At 42.7% G+C, this 20,504-nt stretch overlaps 1 protein-coding gene across 1 annotated transcript in view; it reads left to right on the plus strand.

The window, feature by feature from the left end:
* GNAL (G protein subunit alpha L) overlaps nucleotides 1–20,504 on the plus strand; it is a 142,638-nt gene that overhangs the window by 82,706 nt on the left and 39,428 nt on the right. Inside the window, 1 exon segment of the mRNA XM_055323572.1 lies at nucleotides 17,395–17,492. Coding sequence (XP_055179547.1) covers nucleotides 17,395–17,492 — 98 coding nt within the window.

Raw genomic sequence — 20,504 nt, forward strand, 5'->3', positions numbered from 1 at the left:
ATGGTATACCAGGTTCAATCCCTTGAATTACTTGATTATTTAGTATTCCTATTTTATAATTCTTTGGGGACAGTGTTGTCAAAGAAATAAGCTTCTGGTTGAGTTTAGAAATGAATCGAACAGAATCTGCTATGCATTTTTTGCAAACAGGCCCACCCACACAGAGAAAACAGAGGTTCCAATGGTTTGGACCAGCCATGAACTAATGCCATTACAGGGAGTTGGAGAGAGAAGAGTTAGCGAACTAATCACACAGTGCTGGTGTAAACATTGTAACCTCAATGGGTAAATTAGATTTTCTACAAGAAACGTATTCTAGCAAATACTTTCCCATAGCAGATATATAACGAGCATGTCCAGTCTTTGGCAGCAGACATGTGCAACACATTTGTGATACTCCTGCCCTTGGGTTAGCATTACGTGAGAGATACTGTGGAACCTTTGGGTTCTTAGGGGTTGATGACAGGAGACTTCTCATTTTGCAACTATAGGGAAGTTCAGCTTCGTGATGGCAAAACACAGAACCAGATGGATTGGACCTCAACGGGAGCTTCCCTTACATAGCTAATTCTCTTTATTCTTAGTGCCTTTAAAGTAGTTAGTATTTAAGTCTTCCCCAGTCTTCTGCTGTCTTTACAAGAAAAGGCAAACACTGATCCAGTTCCCTCAGATGTATGAATCGTGTTTGTATTTACAACATGCATACATATAATGATTTGCTGACATCTGTCACATTCAGAATTATATCTTTTGACTATAACGTTGATGTATTTGTTGTTAGACATCTTCATGGAATTAACTAACAGTGTTTATATCATAAAATGGAACGTTTAGAATCAAATATGGGTGCCAAATCATTAGTTCAAAGCACTTCAGCAGCTTCACAGATTTTAAATGAATATACCCTCTCTAACAACATCTTTAGAAATTACACCTCGAACTAATGAGCCCTGAGCTCCCAAGCCTGTTTCCCCAGGCACAGAGACAACCAGTACCTCTGAGACTGTGCTTTTGGGAGAGTTCTCTCTCTGGCACAGGAGTGCTCTGAGTGCTTTGCTGTCTTCTTAGGACAGGTGTTACAGCATCCTTTTCAAATGTCTTGTGACATCTTTTAATTGCCCTGTCTTAAACACAAATGTCCCAACATTTCCACAGTGAGGCTGTTTCACTGGTCTCCTACAGTAACACAGTGACATAATCAGGTCACCCTCCAGGCCAGGCCAGCTGTGGCCTTCTGTTTGTCACAACTGACCCACCCTAAGCACAACTTTTGCTTGTGGCTTTTTTTTTTAAGATTTTATTTATTTATGACAGAGAGAGAGAGAGAGAGACAGGTAGAGGGAGAAGCAGGCTCCATAGAGGAAGCCTGACATGGGACTCGATCCCAGGACTCCAGGATCACGCCCTGGGCTGAAGGCGGCACTAAACCGCTGGGCCACCCGGGGCTGCCCTGCTTGTGGCTTTTTTAAGAACTGGCTTGAAAGTTTTAGTAGCAACGTCTGAAAATGACATGATTTACAAAATGTCCCACTGTCTCCATGCTGCCAGGTGTGTGTGAACCCCTGTCTTCCAGTCCCCAAGTCTTTCTCGTTACCTCTTGTCCTCTCCCCATCCTCCCCTCCTCTTCACTTCGTGCTTTCTGTCCCCAATATGTGTCTGTTTCCTTGGTCCCCTTCCTTTCCTTTTCACAGGCCCCTCTCTCTCTCCTGTTCACAGGCCATGAAACCAAAGTGCCATTACTGCATTATTATTATTGTTGTTGGTTTTATTTTGTAAGTTGAATCTAATATCCCATGTTCTGATTTTCCCCCTGTGGACCAACAACCTTAAAAATGACAACTATAGGAGCACCCGGGTGGCTCAGTTGGTTAAGTGTGTGACTCTTTGATTTTGGCTCCGGTAATGAGATCAAGCCCCACGTCCGGCTATGTGTTCAGCAGGGAGTCTGCTTGAGATTCTCTCTCTCCCTCTCCTTTGCCCTTCCCCCTGCTCACTCTCTCTAAGTAAATAAATAAAATCTTTTTTAAAAACGACAACTACATATTTATATATACCCTTATCTCCATATATTTATTTCAAACGCAAACATACAATATAGACAGATAATAGGTAGATGGCTAGATAGATGGATGGTTGGACAGATGAATAAATGGATGGATGGAAGGATGGATGTATAAAATGGCAAACAGCAAGGGTCTTACCAACCCTTGTGGTGAGGCCCAGTATTTAGGAATTGTGTGAGGGTTGTGTGACCGGCTGTATGGAGTTGTATAAATGGACGGAATAACTATACACATTGGTTGTTTGTTATCCCTGAACATTGCTGGTCATAATTAGGAATTTTACAAGTATGGAATAAAGGGCTCTTGCTGGACGTTCTAGGGAGGTGTGTAAGTGGCAGGGGGCAATTTACTGCCATGCAGAAACAACATTTAGTAAGAAGAGACATAAATCCTGGCAGAAGCTAAAGGAAGGAGAAAGGCAACTGCCTCAGTAGAGTGTCCCTCAAGCCACAGGCCTGGGTAGAACTTGACCTTGACAAATTACAAGGCCAGGGCCAGGGAGGGGGGTTGGGGGGGCTGGGGAGGGGGCTGGAGGAGGGGCTAGAATCCTCAGGGCAAACAGTGGACTGTACTAACAACAACCTGACATCACAGCTGGGCCAGGAAAGGGCTGGGCAGCCTTGGACTTGCTGGGTGTGCTGCAGTGAGGCAGGGCTGCTGGGTGGGAGGCTCAGCTCTCTATCCTCATAGAAAAGGAAGCTCTTTGGCGTGCAGTGCGTCACTACGCTATCAGTTACATGAATTCTCTGTAATGTATTCAGGACATACAGGCCTGTAAACGTCAAATTACAAAACCCACTTGTAGACACAAACCAGGTTCCCATCAATTCAGAGTTACTCACAAGGAGTAACTGACAGGCTGGTCCTTAGAACAGGTGCAGCAGTGATCGGTGTGATGCTTAGCCATCTTATATAGTGTTTATTTTTTTTATTTTTTCAAAGCTTTCTCAAATATGAACTTGGTTACCTATGTCCCTGAAAGTTGAGGGACATTTTTCTTGTGGTGGGAAGAAAGGTGGATTTAGGATAAAAATTATTTCAAAAATATTTCTTCTTCCTATAATCTGTTAGACGCCTTAATTTATTCCATTTGCCAAGAAAAATCTCATTTTCTTGATAGAGTCAAGGTAGGAAAAAAAACTGATAAAATGAAAACCATCTTTCTTTTGTACTTCCTCCTAAAATCCTCTTGCTGCTCACTCATTTTATCTTTTGGCCCTAAAAGGTTCATTGAGGAGTAAGAACTAGAACCATTCTGTTTGTGGGATTCCTTGGAAATTGTTTTCAGTTCTTATTGGAATAACTCAGCCGATTGGAAGGAAGCCATCTTTCTACCTCCCTTTTACGCATAGTTTTTCACTTCAACCTTGATAATCCAGTTGAATTTCCCCTTTGCTAGCAGCCTTGCCCCCATGTGTATGTCTTGGTTTTCATTTTTTCTGTACATTTAGTTTCTTCTCCTGGCTCTCCTCTTCCTCCAGGCCTCTAATCCTCCAAATCTAGGGGATTTCTGAGGTCCTGTCCTTGTCATCCTTCCCTGCTTTCTCACTCCTCTCCCCCTTGGCAAGTCACCTTGTCTTGCTGTAGATAGTGGCTTATCACTGTGATCAACATCCCTGTCATGCCTGGATTCACATTCGTCAAGCAGAGCTCTGGAGTTCTCTTGATCCAAACCCCCAGTGACTTCCCAGCCATTCACAGATTCCAAAAATAGCCATGGAGTTCTGCACAACTCCAGGTGCTGTGGAGACAGCAGAGACAGGAGAGGGGACCCTCATGGAGCTGACACTCTGGTGGGGCAGATAAAACCACAGCCACCGAGTAGGCGAGCACACAGGACGCTGGGGGGCAGAGCAGCTGTTTTATACCGTGTCGTTAGGACCCCATGGTGTTGGGGCAGAGGCCTGAGGAGGCAGCATACCAGGCCTCCCCCAGGGGCAGCCGGGCCTGCGTGTCTGGAGAAGAGGGTCAGGGAGGTGAGGTCAGAAAGGGAGTCGGACAATGTGGGGACTTCGGATTTTACTCTGAGGTGGGAAGCACTGAGTTGGTTTAATTTGGTTTGGTTTTCTTCATAAACGCTTTTTTTATTGTGGTAAAATTTACAAAACATAGAATTTAGAATTTACCATGTTAGCCATTTTTAAGGGTACGATTTCTGTTGTATTAAGTACATTCACACTGTTGTCCGACCGTCGCTGCCATCCATACCAGAGCTTTGTCATCTTCCCAAACTGAAGTTCTGTCCCCATTACACAGTGACTCCTCATTCCCCTCACCCCACCTGCTGGCAGCCATTATTCTACTTTCTTCTCCATGAATTTCACTACTCCAGGGGCTTTGCAGAAGTGGACTTGTACACCATTTGTCCTTCTGTGTCTGGTTTATTTCACCGAGCATAATTCCCTCAGGGTTCAGCCATGTTGTGACATACTGCAGGATTTCCTTCCGTTTTAAGCCTGAATAATTCCATTGTGTGCCTGTACCACATTTTGTTCATCCATCTGTGGACACTGAGTTGTTAGCATGGGATTGTTTTGAACCCAGTTGAAATGTGATCTGACTTACGTTCTCAAATAATCCATGGCTCCAGAGTTGAATAGATTGTGGTAAGAAAGGGTGAAAACAGGGGCGCCTGGGTGGCTCAGTCAGTTGAGCATCTGCCTTCAGCTCAGGTCATGATTCCAGGGTCCAGGGATGGAGTCCCACCTTGGGCTCCCTGCTCTGCAGGGGGCCTGCTTCTCCTTCCCCCTCTCCCTCTGCCACTTGTGCTCTCTCTGTCAAATAAGTAAAATCTTTAAAAAAGAGAGAGAGAGAAAGAAAAAGAAAGGGTGAAAACAGGCCAGTTGGGATTCTGTGGCAATATCTCCCAGTCCTGGATGACACCTTCCACTAAGAATGCAGCAGTGCAGGTCTAAGACATGATAGGAATCTGGGTGTATTACGAGGGTACAGCCAAGGAGATGAGAGGGGGGGTCAAGAATGACGCCAGGGGTTCTGGACTGAGCAAGTGGATTGTGGCATTGCCATTGATTGAGGAAGACTTCAAGTAGAGCACATTGTAGGGGGAAATTAGGCCTCCCCATCTGGGCTTCCTGAGTTGCAGTTGCCTGTCAGAATTCAAGTGTTGATATCAGGCAGGCTGTGGATGTGCGAGTGTAGAACTCAGAGGAGAGGTCCCAGCTGGAGACATCAGTGTGAGACTCACTAGTACATTCATGGTATTGAAGCCACAAGATGGAAGAAACTGCGAAGTAAGTGAGTTTCGACAGAGAAGAAGACCCAAGAGGATCCATGAGCCTGTCCAGTGCTAGGAAGTTGGGAAGGGAGAAGGAACCGGGCAAAGAACACCAAGCAAGAGTGATCACGGGATAGGAGGGAAGTCAGGAGAAAGGGAGACGTCTTGGAGGCCTGGAGTGCAGAGGCAGTCGTCAGCTGTGTTAGGTGCTGCTTCTGATAGGCCAGGGAAAACGAGACCAAGAACCCACCACCGAATCCAACAGCAGGGAGGTCATGAGCTTAATCATCACCAGCACAAGAAATCCCCCTTTCATGCCCACCGGGTGCTTTTTTTCTTTTCTTTCTTTCTTTTTTTTTTTTTTTAACTTTGTTTATTCTTCTTGCTCTCACAAATCTTACCCATCCCAGGCTCTCCAGATATCTGCTGAGTTCATGAATGAACTCTATTATTTGAGTGAGTCCATGTGTGGAGGGTGTGGGAGGAATAATCACTCCCCCTGCCCCAGACACCTCTCCTTCCAGACACTCACTTGGTCACTGTAAGCTCCAAAGGAAAAGGACCGACCCTGCCTCTTCCATGCTGCCTCCCATTTCCACACAGCATGGCCCCACGTGAGCTCAGGAGATGACTGCATGACCCTGGAGCACAAGTGCAGATGGGTGGGTCTGGCCCAGCAGGAGGAGCTGGGCCCTTGGTCATCTTCGAGGCTTCCTACTGTTTTGCAGTTGTCAGGAATTCAAGAATGCCAGGTCTGTCTGTGTTCAAATTTAAACCTGAACTACATTCAAAAGCTGGACCAGATCGACCATTTTGTAATATCTGCCACACTGTCTGTGTCCATGAGGACACATAAGTGAGTTTTTAGTCAGGTTTTGAGATGCTGAGAAGAATTAAACAAATATGTGGAATCAGAAATCCAACTAGTAACTCTTGGTATACTAGTAAATGGTATCAGACGTTTCCCTCCAGAAAGAAAGGAGGCCCATTCCTAAGTATGTGCCCAGGAGAATTAACACAGCTCCACACAAAAACTCGTATACGGATATTTGTGGCAGCATTACTCGCAAGAGCCAAAGAATGCAAACAACCCAAATGTCTGCCAAATAATGAGTGGATACACAACACATGATCCAGCACACAGTGGAATATTATTTGGCAATGAAAAAGAAAGGAGCACCGAGTCACGCTATGACACGAATGCACCTGAAAACATCATGCCGAGTAAAAAAAGCCAGACACAAAAGGTTACATCTTATATGATTCCAATTATATGAAGTGTCCAGGATAGGCAAATCCAAGGAGACAGAAATAGATTGGTGGTTGCCAGAGGCTAAGAGGGAGGCCGCTGGGGGGTGACTGCTGAGAGTAGGGGACGTCTTTGGAGGGGTCACGTTCCAAAAGTGATTGTGGAGATGGCTGCACAACTCAGTGAATATACTTGGAAAACCATTGAAAATCATTGAACTGTACAACTTTAAAGGGATGAATTGTATGGTATAGGCTTCGTAATGCAATGAAACTGCTGCTTACAAAATAAAGAGGGAAAATACAAAACTTAAAATCAGAGAGTCCCCAAAGTGGAAAAACTCGGAAAGATGGTCTTGCACATGTGCACGAATATAGAATTGCAGGCTGTTGGGGGTTTGGGACCGTTTTCTTTCCCTTTTATATCAGTCATTTGTTGTCCAATTTGCAGCCGCTGCAAAATCGCAAAGGGCCCAGTGAGCAGGTTGCCTTGGAAATCCTTTCTTTTGTGTCTACACAGAGATTTGAGTCACCTCATGCCTCTGATGTAGTGCGAGGTGGCGAATGTTCTGGAGGCTGTTTGCTAAGAAGGCTCTTGGGCGTTTGCTAAGAAGGCTCTTTGGGCCCCACGTTTCATGGAGCAAAACTGTGTGATTTTGTTCTTTCCCACCAAGGACGGCGTCAGCTAGTGCCAGGGTCCTGGCTCCTGGCTGCACCCTGTTGCCGCTGCAGAGGACAGCGGGTGGCCCTGGGAGGTCGTTGCACCCTCTCCCTGCACAGACGCCCAGTTCACGACACCCAGCCACACAGGCCGGTTTTCCATGTCGGAGCACACGTTCTTCTAGAATTATTCTGCCCCCTTTCCTTCCCTTCCTTCTAGTAATCTGCCACAGATCTACTCAGCCAGCCTCACTCCCTCCCCAGCTGTTAGGTGCATGAATCTAGACAAGCCACGTTGTGGGGGGGACTTTCCTGAAGGTTCTGAAGGCCTAGGGCAAGTCCAGGAATCAGACACACTTGGTGGGAAGTTAAGGGCTGCCCACATTGTTGGTTCCCTGCACAGCCACATGATAGGTAACCTGCCTTTTGCTGGTCATCGGAGCTCATCCCTCTCCTGACTCTCCGAAATCATGTGCCCTCTCTTTTCCACACCCAACATCAAGTGAGCTGTAGATGTTTCTAGAACTCAGTTTCAGAGCCTACCCGTGACTTCTGTTTCTTCACCATGTGTTTCTCTTTTGGCTATTGAAATCCTGCAGGGCTTGCCACATTTTTACCAAAATTCCAGCACCACTTTCTGGGTATCTTCCTGTGCCCAAAGCCAAAGGACTCTCCTGGATGCTCAACGCTCGCAGCACTTCACCCTGTCGGTCATCACACTCTTGACTTCCTGACTGTCCTGAGTCAGGACTCGCCCCCCGCATGTCGCCCCATCCCACTTCTGGTTTGGCCAGCCACTCTTTCTTTGTCTCCTTCCTGCCCTCACCCCTCACACAATGTACCTCCTCATCCCCCTGCCTCCACCTGTTCCCCAGGTACTGATCTGTCCTGGCCAGCCCCTGCCCAGAAGACTGTCATGTCCCTGTGGTGCAGAGGAAGAAACTGAGTCTCGGCACTATGATTTGAACCCAGGCACTCAAATATAAAAATCTGTGCTCAAGCCATAAATATTTTCTGATCCCTCATCAGACACCTTTGGTATGTTTTACACTAAAATTTTCCCAAAGAAATGTGTATCTAATTCTATAATTGTTGCCAGTAGGAATATAGCAAGTGCACTTTTAAAGATATTTCCTTCAAATCTAAGTTCTTCTCAAAAAGGAGGGTTCCTCACTTCATTTTGCCTCTCAGCACATGAAACAGAAAGGATTCTGACTGACTAAGAAGACCAAGAATAATACCTTAAAGTGTTATATAATTCATGCCTGATGTTCCAGGGAGAACTTTTGTCAGAAAACTTGATAGAGAATTGTCTGGAAGCAAGGACTAAAGTCGTGATTCTTTGAGTCTCTTATTCCTAATGAAAATACCTAATTATTTTATTTCTGCTCCCACACAAATAAGTTTCTCTGGTGAGTCTCCTAGGTATTCTCCAAATGCACAATTTTCTCAGAGAATTAAGATTTTACAGAGAGATTCTTAGGCATAAGAGTGGGAGTATTGTGAAGGGTAAAGCAAAAGCTAAAAAATTAAGAAAGAGATTATGGAAGAAAAATACTTGAGGAAAATCATGTTCTCATCACTATAAGGTCGATTTATTTAATTCTCTGTTATGGTTCATGGACCTGAGTAATTAAAACTATACTGACCACAGTTGTTTTATGACATTATAATTTGGAAATAAAACATAGGAGCACTAGACAAATCTTAGTATAGCTTTTTATTTGGAAAAAAAAGTGTTGAGACACCTGGGTGCCTCAGCGGTTGAGCGCCTGCCTTCAGCTCAGGGCGTGATCCTAGAAACCCGGGATCGAGTCCCACGTCGGGCTCCCTGCATGGAGTCTGCTTCTCCCTCTGCCTGTGTCTCTGCCTCTCTCTCTCTGTGCCTCTAATGAATAAATTTTTTTAAAAAATCTTTTTAAGTGTTTAAAAGCAGCAGAAGCCATGAAAGCTGGCCACAGAGGGCAGTGAGTCCCCTTGGCTCAGTGCTCTGTACTTGAAACCACAGAATTCTGATTCTGCCCCAGGCCTTGTGGGTCATGCTTTAGGAAGAGAGAGAGGGAGAGGCCAGAGCAATGTGGCAGTTTCTGTCCACAGCCACACTTTAAAGTTTCTAGAACTAACAGGTGAAAGTAACAAGGTTGCAGGATACAAGATCAAGTACAGACATCAACTGTATTCCTATGTACTAGCAATGACAAAAATCCAAAAACGAAATTTTAAAGACCTGTACATTTACAATAACACCCAAGAAATCTACAGAAGAAAAAAATTAACAAATGATATGAAAGATATATGCACAGTAAACTATAAAATGTTATTGAGAGCATTTAAATGAGACGTAGATAAACACACCATGTTCATGGATTAGAACACTCATTATTATTAGAATGGCACCTCTCCCTTCAGTGAGCTATAGATTCAATGCAGTCTCAATCAAAATACCAACAGGCTTTTTTATAGGAATTGACAAGCTAATTCTAAAATGTATGTGGAAATGCAGAAAAACCCAAAACAGCCAAAATGACATTGAAAAAGAAAAGCCAAGTTGGAGGATTTAACCCTAATTTTAAGACTTACTAAGTTTAAGACTTACTACAAGGCCACAGAAACCAAATTGTGTGTTGTTGACAGAAGAGTAGACCTAAAAAAAAAAAAAGAAGAAGAAGAGTAGACCTATAGATCAGTGGAACAGAACTCAACAAAGGTACCAAGGTAATTTGGTAATTTGGTGGGGAAGGGTAGTCTTTGCAATAAATAGGCTGGAGAAGCTGGCTATCCATATGGAAAAAAATGAAACATGACCCTTTCCTCACACCATACTCAAAAAGGAACTTAAATGAATCATAGACCTAAATGTAAAAGCCGTAACTGTAAGACTTTCAGAAGAAAACTTGGGGGAATTTTTTTTTTACTTTGGGATAAGCCAAGATTTCTTAGAACACAAAAAAGGCATAAATGTTAAAAAGATAAAATGCTAAAAAGATAAAATTGATTAATTGGACATCTTCAAAATTTAAAACTTTGCATAATTATCACTCAGGGGGTACCTGTGTGGCTGAATGGGTTAAACATCTGCCTTCAGCTCAGGTCCCAATCTCAGGATCCTGGGACCCGAGTGGCCTGGGGCTGGCTCTCTGTTCAGCGGGGTGTCTGCTTCTCTCTCTTTTTCCCTGTCCCTCCCCCGACTCGTGCTTGCTCTCTCACTCTCTCTGTGTCTCTCTCAAATCAATAAATAAAATCTTTTTTTTTAATTTTTATTTATTTATGATAGTCACAGAGAGAGAGAGAGAGAATAAAATCTTTTTTTTTTTAAAAAAAAGGATGCTCACAAAAATTAAAATCCAAGCAGCAGTTTGGGAGAAAATATTTGCAAAACCTGTAACTGACAAAGGACTTAAATCCAGATATTTTTTTAAATGTCTTATTCTCATAAAAGAAATAATAGTAACAAGACATACTACCCAATTTTTAAAAAATGGGCAAAATATTTGAGCAGACTTAAAAAGAAGATATGCAAGTAGCCAAGAATCACATCGAAAGATGTTCAAAATCATTGGTCATTAGGGAAATGCAAACTGAAATGATAATTAGATGCCACTACACATCTACCAGAGTAATTCAAATTAAAATAACTGATAAACCAAGTATTGAAGAGGATGTGGTGCAACAAGAACCCCTAGACAGTGATCTCTTGACAATGTAAAAGGGAATAGCCACTTTGGAAAACAGTGCAGCAGGTTTTTTTAAAGTTAAACCATATAGGGCAGCCCCAGTGGTCCAGCGGTTTAGCGCTGCCTTCGGCCCGGAGTGTGATCCTGGGGTCCCCGGATCGAGTCCCACATCGGGCTCCCTGCATGGAGCCTGCTTCTCCCTCTGCCTGTGTCTCTGCCTCTCTCTCTCTCCCTCTCTCTCTTTCTCTGTGTGTCTGTCATGAATAAATAAATACAATCTTTAAAAAACAAAAAAAGTTAAACCATATAATCCAGCAATTCCTCTCCTGGGTGGAAACAACCCAGTCTCGTTCACAGATATCCCCAACAGCAGTTTTCACGACAGTTAAGAACTGGAAGTAACCCAAATGTCCATCAACTGGTGAATGAATAAACAAAACATGGTATATTCATAAACAGAGTAGAACTCAGCAATTTTTAAAGAACAGACTGCTAATATACATAACGAAATGGATGAATCTCAAAAATTCACTCTATTTCAAAAAAGACACGCAAAAGACAAGGTGATTTCATTTATATGAAATTTCTGGAAAAGGCAAAACTGTAAGGACAGAAGTTAGATAACTGTGTCTGAGACCAGGATGGGGGCCCGGCTTGGCTTCAAAGATGGGTAAGGAGATAATGGAGGTATTCTAAAACTCAGTTGTGTTGGCGGTGGCACGACTGTATGAATAAATGGGTGAATTTTATGGTATATATAGTATACCTCAAAAGCTGTTAAAAATGATTCTTAGAGGGATGCCTGGGGGCTCAACAGTTGAATGTCTGCCTTTAGCTCAGAGCATGATCTTGGTCTGGGACTTCTCTGCCTGTGTCTCTGCCTCTCTCTGTGTCTCTCATGAATAAATAAATAAAATCGTAAAAAAAAAAAAAAGATTCTAAGAATAGTCCAAGTGGGCTGTCCTAAAGGAGAAAAAATAGATGAGTGTGGGGTATATTGTAAATTTGCCTTTGTCTTCCCTGGCCTCCCAGGCTCAGGAAGCAGCCAGCCATTCAGCAGAGGAGGAGGCAGGTAGCGGCCTCAGAGCATGCTCTTAAAGCCAGGTTTGACCACGTCCTAGCCAGGAGAGCTTGAGCAACTATAAAGTATCTTTAATTATACTCGTCATCAGTCAAGTGGGAATTGAATCGCCTACAAGGCAGGGTTGTCTCAGATGAGACCTTGTACATAAGGCCCTTAAGACACTGCAAGGAACACACAATGCTAGGTGTGACCTCTTCTTATATGTGGTTACTTGAGGTTGTAGACTGGGGTGGTCATAGGGAAGACATGGGAGAGGTTGGTAGCTAATGATTTTAATGTTTGGAGTTTTTTTTAAGATTTTATTTATTTATGAGAGACACACACACACGAGTTTTGTTTTGTTTTTGATATAGTTTCTGAAAGTTGTTTCTAAATAGAATTTTAGACATTCTGTATGAAATCAGATTCAAGGATGGACAGAGATTAGGAATCACAAGATGGCATGACAATTTCCACACAGACTCAATATCCACCAGATATTTGAAAAAACAAATGACAAAAACCTATTCGATCATTCTGTTATCCAAGGGATAAAATTGAGTGTGCGTATTTTAAATGTTCAGACCTAGACTTGAGCTTTAGAAAATGCCATGTAAATAAATGCCTTCTGACCTGAAACTATCTGTTTCTAAGGTGCATTTGATTGTGGTGGTGGAGACGTTATCCATGACGTTCCCATAAAAAGTTCCGTCAGTGGGGCATCTGGGTGGCTCAGTGGTTGAGCATCTGCCTTTGGCTTAGGGTGTGATCCCAGGGTCCTGGGATCGAGTCCCACCATTGGGCTCCCTGTGTAGAGCCTGCTTCTCCCTCTGCCTGTGTCTCTGCCTGTCTCTCTGTGAGTCTCTCATGAGTAAATAAATAAAATCTTTAACAAAAAAAAGTTCTATCAAACATTTATTTATGCTTCAGTTTATTCCAAAAAGGATTTATTGCTGCTCACAAAGTTATAATACAAAGTAATAAAATAACTGAAAATACAGGAGAACGAGATTAGGAACAGAAGATAAGTTCTATGGAACCCGAAGTAAAATTAGCACCCAGAGTGTAGGCCATGCCCTACACACACACAGGAGAACTGACTCCAAAACGGGACCTGTCAGCTTGCCTGCAGTCAACTCAGTGATGTGAATAAAAACAGTAGAAGAGCCACAGGGCTCCAAAGATTAAAAAATAACAATAAAATATAAAAAGCACTTGCTTAAGAAATGCAAAAAAAAAGTATTCCTGTTACTAAAATTTTAGGTATTTTCCATAAGCCACCTTAGGAGGAATATCGGGTAATGAGCATGAGGAAGAATGTTTTTACACTCAACCTAGTGAGAATTTGCACCTGCACCATGTGTGAAAGCAGTTCTTTCCAAGACCTGCGTGTATATCAAGAGCGTTGGCTCCAAACCACTGCCCAACATTCCCTTCAGGAGACAAGAAATATGCTTTTCGTTCTTATTTCAAAAGTGAAAAGGGGCACCTGGGTGGATCAGTGGGTTAAGCGTCTGCCTTCAGCTCAGGTCTTGACCTCAGGGTTCTGAGATTGAGCCCCACGTCAAGCTCCCTGCTCAGCGAGGAGCCTGCTTCTCCTTCTCCCTTGCTCTTCCCTCCTCCTCAAGCTCTCTCTTGCTCTCCCTTTCAAATTAATAAATAAAGCCTTTCAAAAAATGAAAAATATAACCGAAAAGTTGTATCAGCAGGGATATTGTATTCTTAACACTTCCTATTGTATGATTTCCATTGTAGAGCAGTTATGAGGAATTTAAAAGAAAAAGAAAAAACTTATGCATCTGAGAATCCCAGGTTAGCTTTGTACTTCATGTGGAAAGGGAGATGTAGATGGCAGAGGAAATGTAACACGAAAGGAGGAGTTAGATAGTTGCATTTATTTATTATTTTAATTTAAATTTTGATTGAATCAGAATGATCCTACAAATATGTTAAAGCCTTGCCTTTTTAAAAGTAAGTTTAAATTTGATATTATAATTTTTACTTTCTATAACACAACTCAAACTCTCTTTTTATTATTATTTTTTAATTTGAGTTAATACACGATGTGTAATAACTGTACAGCTCAGTTACTTGGTAAATTTATAGGTTATGCTATGTCAAAACTATTTTTTTCTCTCTTTTTTAGATTTTATTTATTTATATGACAGAGAGAGAGAGAGAGAGTGCACAGGTGCACAGGTAGGCAAAGTGCCAGGCAGGCATGGGGAAGGGAGAAGCACATTCCCCGTGGGGCAGGAAGGGAGTCTGACTGGGGCAGGGAGCCCAAATCTGGCCAATCCCAGGACCCCAGGGTCATGATCTGTCTGAGCCAAAGGCACTGAGCCACCCCGGCGTTCCCTATGTCAAAGCCCTTTAAATAAGAGTAACAAATGAAATGTTTACGTATTTCATTTGCTAAACACATTAAGATCAGAGGGCAATTCTTGTTCAGTAATACAGAAAAAAACTAAGAAATGTCATTTTCTTTTCATACTGTCAATTTCTACATATCTCACTTTTCAAAAGCAAGTTACATTTCTCTGTAAATCATCCTTTTTTTCAGGCACACACACACGCACACACACACACACACTACACTGAAATTAGTTTTATTTAATATTATTCATCTTAGTTGCTAATGGAGGCATACCAAAATTACTCCTCATCTTTATCTCCCAGTTGGTTTACCAAATGCTTGAGAATTCTAGGCTGGTCTGGACAACTGGTTAAGTACAGCTGCAGAGGCTGCATTGACTAACTGAATAGTTAATGATTTTACAGAATCATTTCTTTATTTGTTGTTATTTTTCTTGTTGAGATGGTGGTATGGGGGCTGTGATTTTTAAGAGCCTTTATCTTTTAGAAATAACGATGAAATAAAATGATATAAGAGATTTGCCACAAAATAATAAATGTGGGGAAAGGCATGAGTTATTAAAAAAAGAGAGAGGCGGAGAGAGAGAATAGGCTGTGTGTTGATAAACGTGGAGCTGAGTAATGAGTGGCCTGGGGAATTCTCTCTACTTTTGTAAGTTTGAAATTTTCCCTAATAAAAGGCAGAAGCACCAGCAGTGGCAGCTCTGAAGTTTTCCATGAGGTGTTTAGAACCCCTTAAAAAGTAAACATGGGGAGTCCTGGGGACCTAACTAGGTCCACCATCTTTGTTCACCAGCCACAAAGCCAAAGCAGAGATTGTTGCTGCTTGTGTGCTCCTTTGGTGTTGGCCAAAGCATCTGCTTTAAAAACACAGTGCCCACGATTCCTTTTTACTATGGCTATCAACACAGACCCCGGAATCATGCACCTTGGCTCTTGATGCAAGCCCTCCTCTCTAATTCTGTCTCAGAGGCTTCAGCTCAGACTGCTGAAGGAAAAAAATGACTCTGACACCTGGTAAAGACAGGAAGGAACTTTATGCAAGAAACTACTACACTGAGGGTTTGCAGGAAGGGAGAGAGATGGGGCTCGACTCCAAATATCACCGTGACACAGAGGTTATCACTGTCTTTCAAGACCATCTTGACAGTAGAAAATAGTATTTCTTATTTGGGGTGTGTGTGTGTGTATTCATATGGCTCTTAAGAGAAAAAAAATTTTAAGGAAGCCTATAAAAACTCTCGTACTGGAGTGACAAGAGCAGCAATGGGAGATTCCAGAAGGAACCATAAATCTAAAAAAAAAAAAAAAAAGGAACCATAAATTTAGCAGGACAAAAACTGGGAGGTTCAGCTACTCTCCCTCATATCGAGAGTTTCCTTCACTGTCAGCTGTGGTAATTTGGATTTGTTGATGACAATGGGTGACATGGGGAGCCATACCGACATGGTGCAGGACATGGCGGGCCTTTAAGGATTTTCCGTGATGCTAGGATGTTGGAACCTCATGAAGCTACACTCTGGGCGCCTTGCTCCCACTGTCCCTTCTAAGGCTTTGTGCCTAATTGTGTACTCATGATTTTATTTTTCTTTTTTCAAAGAGGGCCCCACAGTACTCAGATCCACCCTTGTATGGAATTGTGAAGCTTCAAGAAAAGAACCAGCCCCCTTTTTTTTTTTCTCCAAAAAATTGCTGCTGATTCTTAGGGAGCATGGCAGCCATGGTGAACATCAGTGTTGGAAGCCCCAGACCCTTTGGTGCAGATCAGAGATGGGAATGGGTATTTCCTGAGGCTGCTGTCAGGCAGATGATTGATGTGGGAAGGGATAGAAATACTCTAATGAACAGGTTTCTGAAAATTTACATAACTTCTTTTATATTTAGCAACTGATGTGTTGTCATTTGCTTCCATAGCACTGTTAATTTAATTTGGGTAATTTTGGAAATACGAATTCATAAAGGCAGCTCTTACTTTGAGAGAAGGCAAGGGCTTGGTTTGGAGGGTGCTGCCTGCCATAATGGATGAAATTGAGCTCTGCACCGGCATGGGTTTGAGGGAACCAAAAATCACTGTTCACATGTCACTTGTAGTTTTAAAAAATGTCAAAAAAAAAAAAAGCGAATTAGTATTCCCCAAAGAGAGAAATTTTAAAGGTTACCTTTTTTAAAAAAGATTTTATTTATTTATTCATGGATGACAGAGAGAGAGAGAGAGAGAGAGAGAGAGAGAGAAAGAGAGAGGCAGAGACACAAGCAGACTCCATGCAGGGAGCCCAGCATGGGACTTCATCCTGGGCCTCCAGGATCACACTCCAGGCCGAAGGCGGCACTAAACTGCTGAGCCACCGGGGCTGCCCTAAAAATTTCTTTCTGATGTACCTAATGCTTCTGGGCCAAACTGAACCCATCTGCTCAATCATGGCTATTCATAATCATGGCTCACAGAAACTTTAAAAGACAATAGCTAAAACAGAATTTACCATTGTAATCTGCATGATTTTCATTGCTGAAGGGGCAGTACCACTAGGCAGGTGATTGCATACTAAGAGCTTTAAAATTATTGTTAAGGGCGCCTGGATGGCTCAGCAGTTTAGCGCCTGCCTTTAACCCAGAGCGTGATCCTGGAGTCCCAGGATCAAGTCCCACATCAGGCTCCCTGCATGGAGCCTGTTTCTCCCTCTGTCTGTGTCTCTGTCTCTGTCTCTGTCTCTCTCTCTCTCTCTGTCTCTCATGAATAAATAAAATCTAAAAAAATAAAATTATTGTTAAAATAGCAGTTGTATATATAGTTGATAAATGCCACAAAATTATCTTTGACTTGTAATTTTCATTTGGGAGAACTTTCTGGAATGACAAGAGTGTTTGACAAATTGAATTCAGCGATGATAACACAGGTGCATCCATTTTTCATTCTGCTGATCTCAAGTCCTGTGCGTTTTACTGTGAAGTCGACTCCTACAGGGAAAACAACTCATGTGCTACCTGCAAATGTTTTTTGGCAATTTCTTTATACTTTTAACTTTTTAAAAGATTATAACATGTGCTTTCTTATTTCTAACTCTTTTCAAATTTTAGGAGTTCTTCGACCATGTGAAGAAGCTCTGGGATGATGAAGGCGTGAAGGCGTGCTTTGAGAGATCCAACGAGTACCAGCTGATTGACTGCGCACAATAGTAAGTCAGCTTCTAAGCGAGGCCTGACCTCTCTGAAGCTACCCTTGCACCCACAGTTATGCTGCCTTCCCAGGGTCACTGAAGTCACTTGAATGCAAGGAACAAAGCTTTGACATCTTACTACAGAAACCAACTTTTAAAATATCACGTGTTTCATAGGCAAAAAACTAAAAATCCAATAGGATTCAGTGTTTTGAAGAACCAGAAGCGGGTGTATTCATTTTAGCATGATCATTGTTTCCTGTTCCATTTTTTTTTTTTTGCTTTCCATAAAATTACAGGCATATCCATAAATTAGAATGTTTTTAGATATTCATTATTATATTTTGACTTTGGAGCAAGGCCCCCATATTAAATTTTAAATATTATCAACATCAGCAATTGAACCCAATCTCTTACTTAAAGTAATAAGTTATCATCCTATAATGTTAGAAGTAGACCAGAACCTTAAAAGTAGATAGTAATTAATATAATAAGTAAAGCTTTGATGAAAAAAATGTAATGAAGAGAAATATGAAATAAGGAAAGGACTCTGGTGCTTTGGCTGGCTCATGATTTTTCCCTGAAATGCTCATTTTCCTATTTTCTTTTGCTGTTTTCAATTCATTCTATAACTCTCAGATAAGGTGGGCCCAAGAAAAACGTTAATCAAGAACTTCTAGATATGCTTGCTATTTTGATGATAAAAACTATATTTAAGGTTTTTTTATAGATCTCTTGAGGCAGCAAGAAGTGAGTACGTTTTAAGTCTATAAACTGTAAAAATTCATCCCTGCAGAAGAGATTCCATAAGCATTCCCATGTCTGGGAATTCCCAATATTTGGAACCCGCTGGTGGAGCTACACTGAGAATACTGATTTCAAGGAGAGGGTAGCATGGCCACCCAGCCCTTTCTCATCCAGAGGAGTTCAGGCACCTATGTCTTGTGACAGCCCCTGAGAGAAACCAAGGGCAAGGGCCTGAGGAGGGCGTGCTGGATGTGTCCCCAGCAGTGACAGGAAGCCAGCTGGGTAATGGAAGAGTGGCCATAAACAGAAGAGAGAAGTCAATGGGGCCAGGCCCTCCTGAGCACCAAAGGTCCTGCCAGGGATCTTATATTTTCTTCCAAATGCAGTGAATGACTGTCAGCTCAATGAGTAAAATTGTCAGGGTCATCTGGCTGCCATGTGGAGAATTAAAAGAAGGGAACCAGGGCCCTAGTGGGATGGCCCAGGTCAGATGGCAGCCATGGAGGTGAGCCTGGGACCCAAAGGGGCACAATTAGGCAGTGAATTGGAATACCAGAGGTGGAAGAAAGTGGGGATCAAGTAGGACAACAGAGAAGGTCACAGTGCCATTCATTGAGAGGGAGGACCCTGGGAGATATTGTGTAGGGGAGGACAGGGGACAATATCAAGCTCCGATTTGGAGAAGTTAAGTTTGAAACACCTACAGGGATACCCAAGGGGAGAGATGAAGCAGACGGCTGGTTGTAGGAGTTCAGAATTGAGACTGGCAGGATATACAGAGGAGAGGGTCCTGGAAAAGGAAGTTCAACCCTCAGAGGTTGGTTTCAGGAGGGGGAGAAACCTAAAACTGCATCTGAGAAGTAGGTGGAGACGGGGTCCTTCAGAACAGGGGAGAGGATCTCAGGGTTGAGATGAGGGAGGATTGATGATATTAAGAAGATTCACTTAACCTCCTTAGGATGATGAGCAAAAACTGGCTCATCCTCCCCCCGGTCCATGAGCATTTGGTCCACAAGCGTCTGGTCTGCAGCAGGTATGTCTAGCAAGCGGTTTTGGTGTGACCAGGCTAGTGTAACAGAGACAGCACCCACCTGCTGCATACACCCTGAAATGAGCACCAAAAGCATTAATGGCCCTCCACCGTATATGCGAAAGAAACTATTTACTACTTAAAAATTTTCATAAACTAGAAAAGTATTTAAAATTTCTCATTTCCTGCCATGCTTAACCATTCCTTCAAGGCTTACCTGATATCAATATTCCCTTTTTAAATTAGCATGCCCTGTAATTTACATTTGTGAATCTATTACGGTCATTACCCTCGTGTCTCGTGTCGTTTGGTACGCATACTTGCTTCCACAAGAGCCAGGCAGGTTTAGATTTGGATGTGGAGTGGGGCGAGCTTCCCAGGGGAGCTCAGATGCACCTTGGGAAGGTCTCAGGAGGCACACCACTTCCCAAAGGGCCTTCATCTTTCTTTCTGGCTCTCACTAGCTCTTTCTCGAACATATCATCTCAGTTATTTCAATGTCCCAGTGGTGCTGTAGAGATTGAAAGAATATCCTAAGTTAAATGCTAGCAATGGAAATTTCAAGCACAGCTCATAATAATATTAAATTCACTTACATTGGGACGCCTGGGTGGCTCAGTGGTTAAGTGTCTGCCTTCGGCTCAGGACATGACCCCAGGGTCCTGGGATTATTGAGTCTCACATCATGTTCCCCCGCAGAGAGCCTGCTTCTCCCTTTGCCTATGTCTCTGCCCCTCTCTCTGTGTCTTTCATGAATAAATAAATTTAAAAAAATTTTTAAAAATAAAGATGTCAATGTAAGTGAATTTATTATTTTTAATTTTAAAATATTTTATTTATTTATTCATGAGAGACACAGGCAGAGGGAGAAGCAGGCTCCCTACAGGGAGCCCGATGCAGGACTCCATCCCCAGACTCCAGGATCAGGCCCTGGGCTGAGGGCAGATGCTAAACCTCTGAGCCACCCAGGGATCCCTACATTGACATCTTTAAATGTTGATGTGAATACGTGCTTTATTGTCCTTTCCCAGTATTTCTTGAGCAGGGACGTCATGAGGGAGCGTCACAGTGCTACTCAGTGTCGAATTAGGAATTTCTCCTTCTTAAGAAGAATCTAGCACCACTCTTAATTTAACATAGAATATGCAAATATAAATGTTTGAAAAAGAAGTGGTATGAGCCTTGGCAACAGGCAGTTAGGATTCAGATCTCGGCTCTGCCACCAACAGTCATGGGAGAGTCTGGGCAAACTC

The sequence above is a fragment of the Nyctereutes procyonoides genome, unplaced genomic scaffold, assembly GCF_905146905.1.
Source record: "Nyctereutes procyonoides isolate TBG_1078 unplaced genomic scaffold, NYPRO_anot_genome, whole genome shotgun sequence".
Lineage (NCBI taxonomy): Eukaryota > Metazoa > Chordata > Mammalia > Carnivora > Canidae > Nyctereutes > Nyctereutes procyonoides.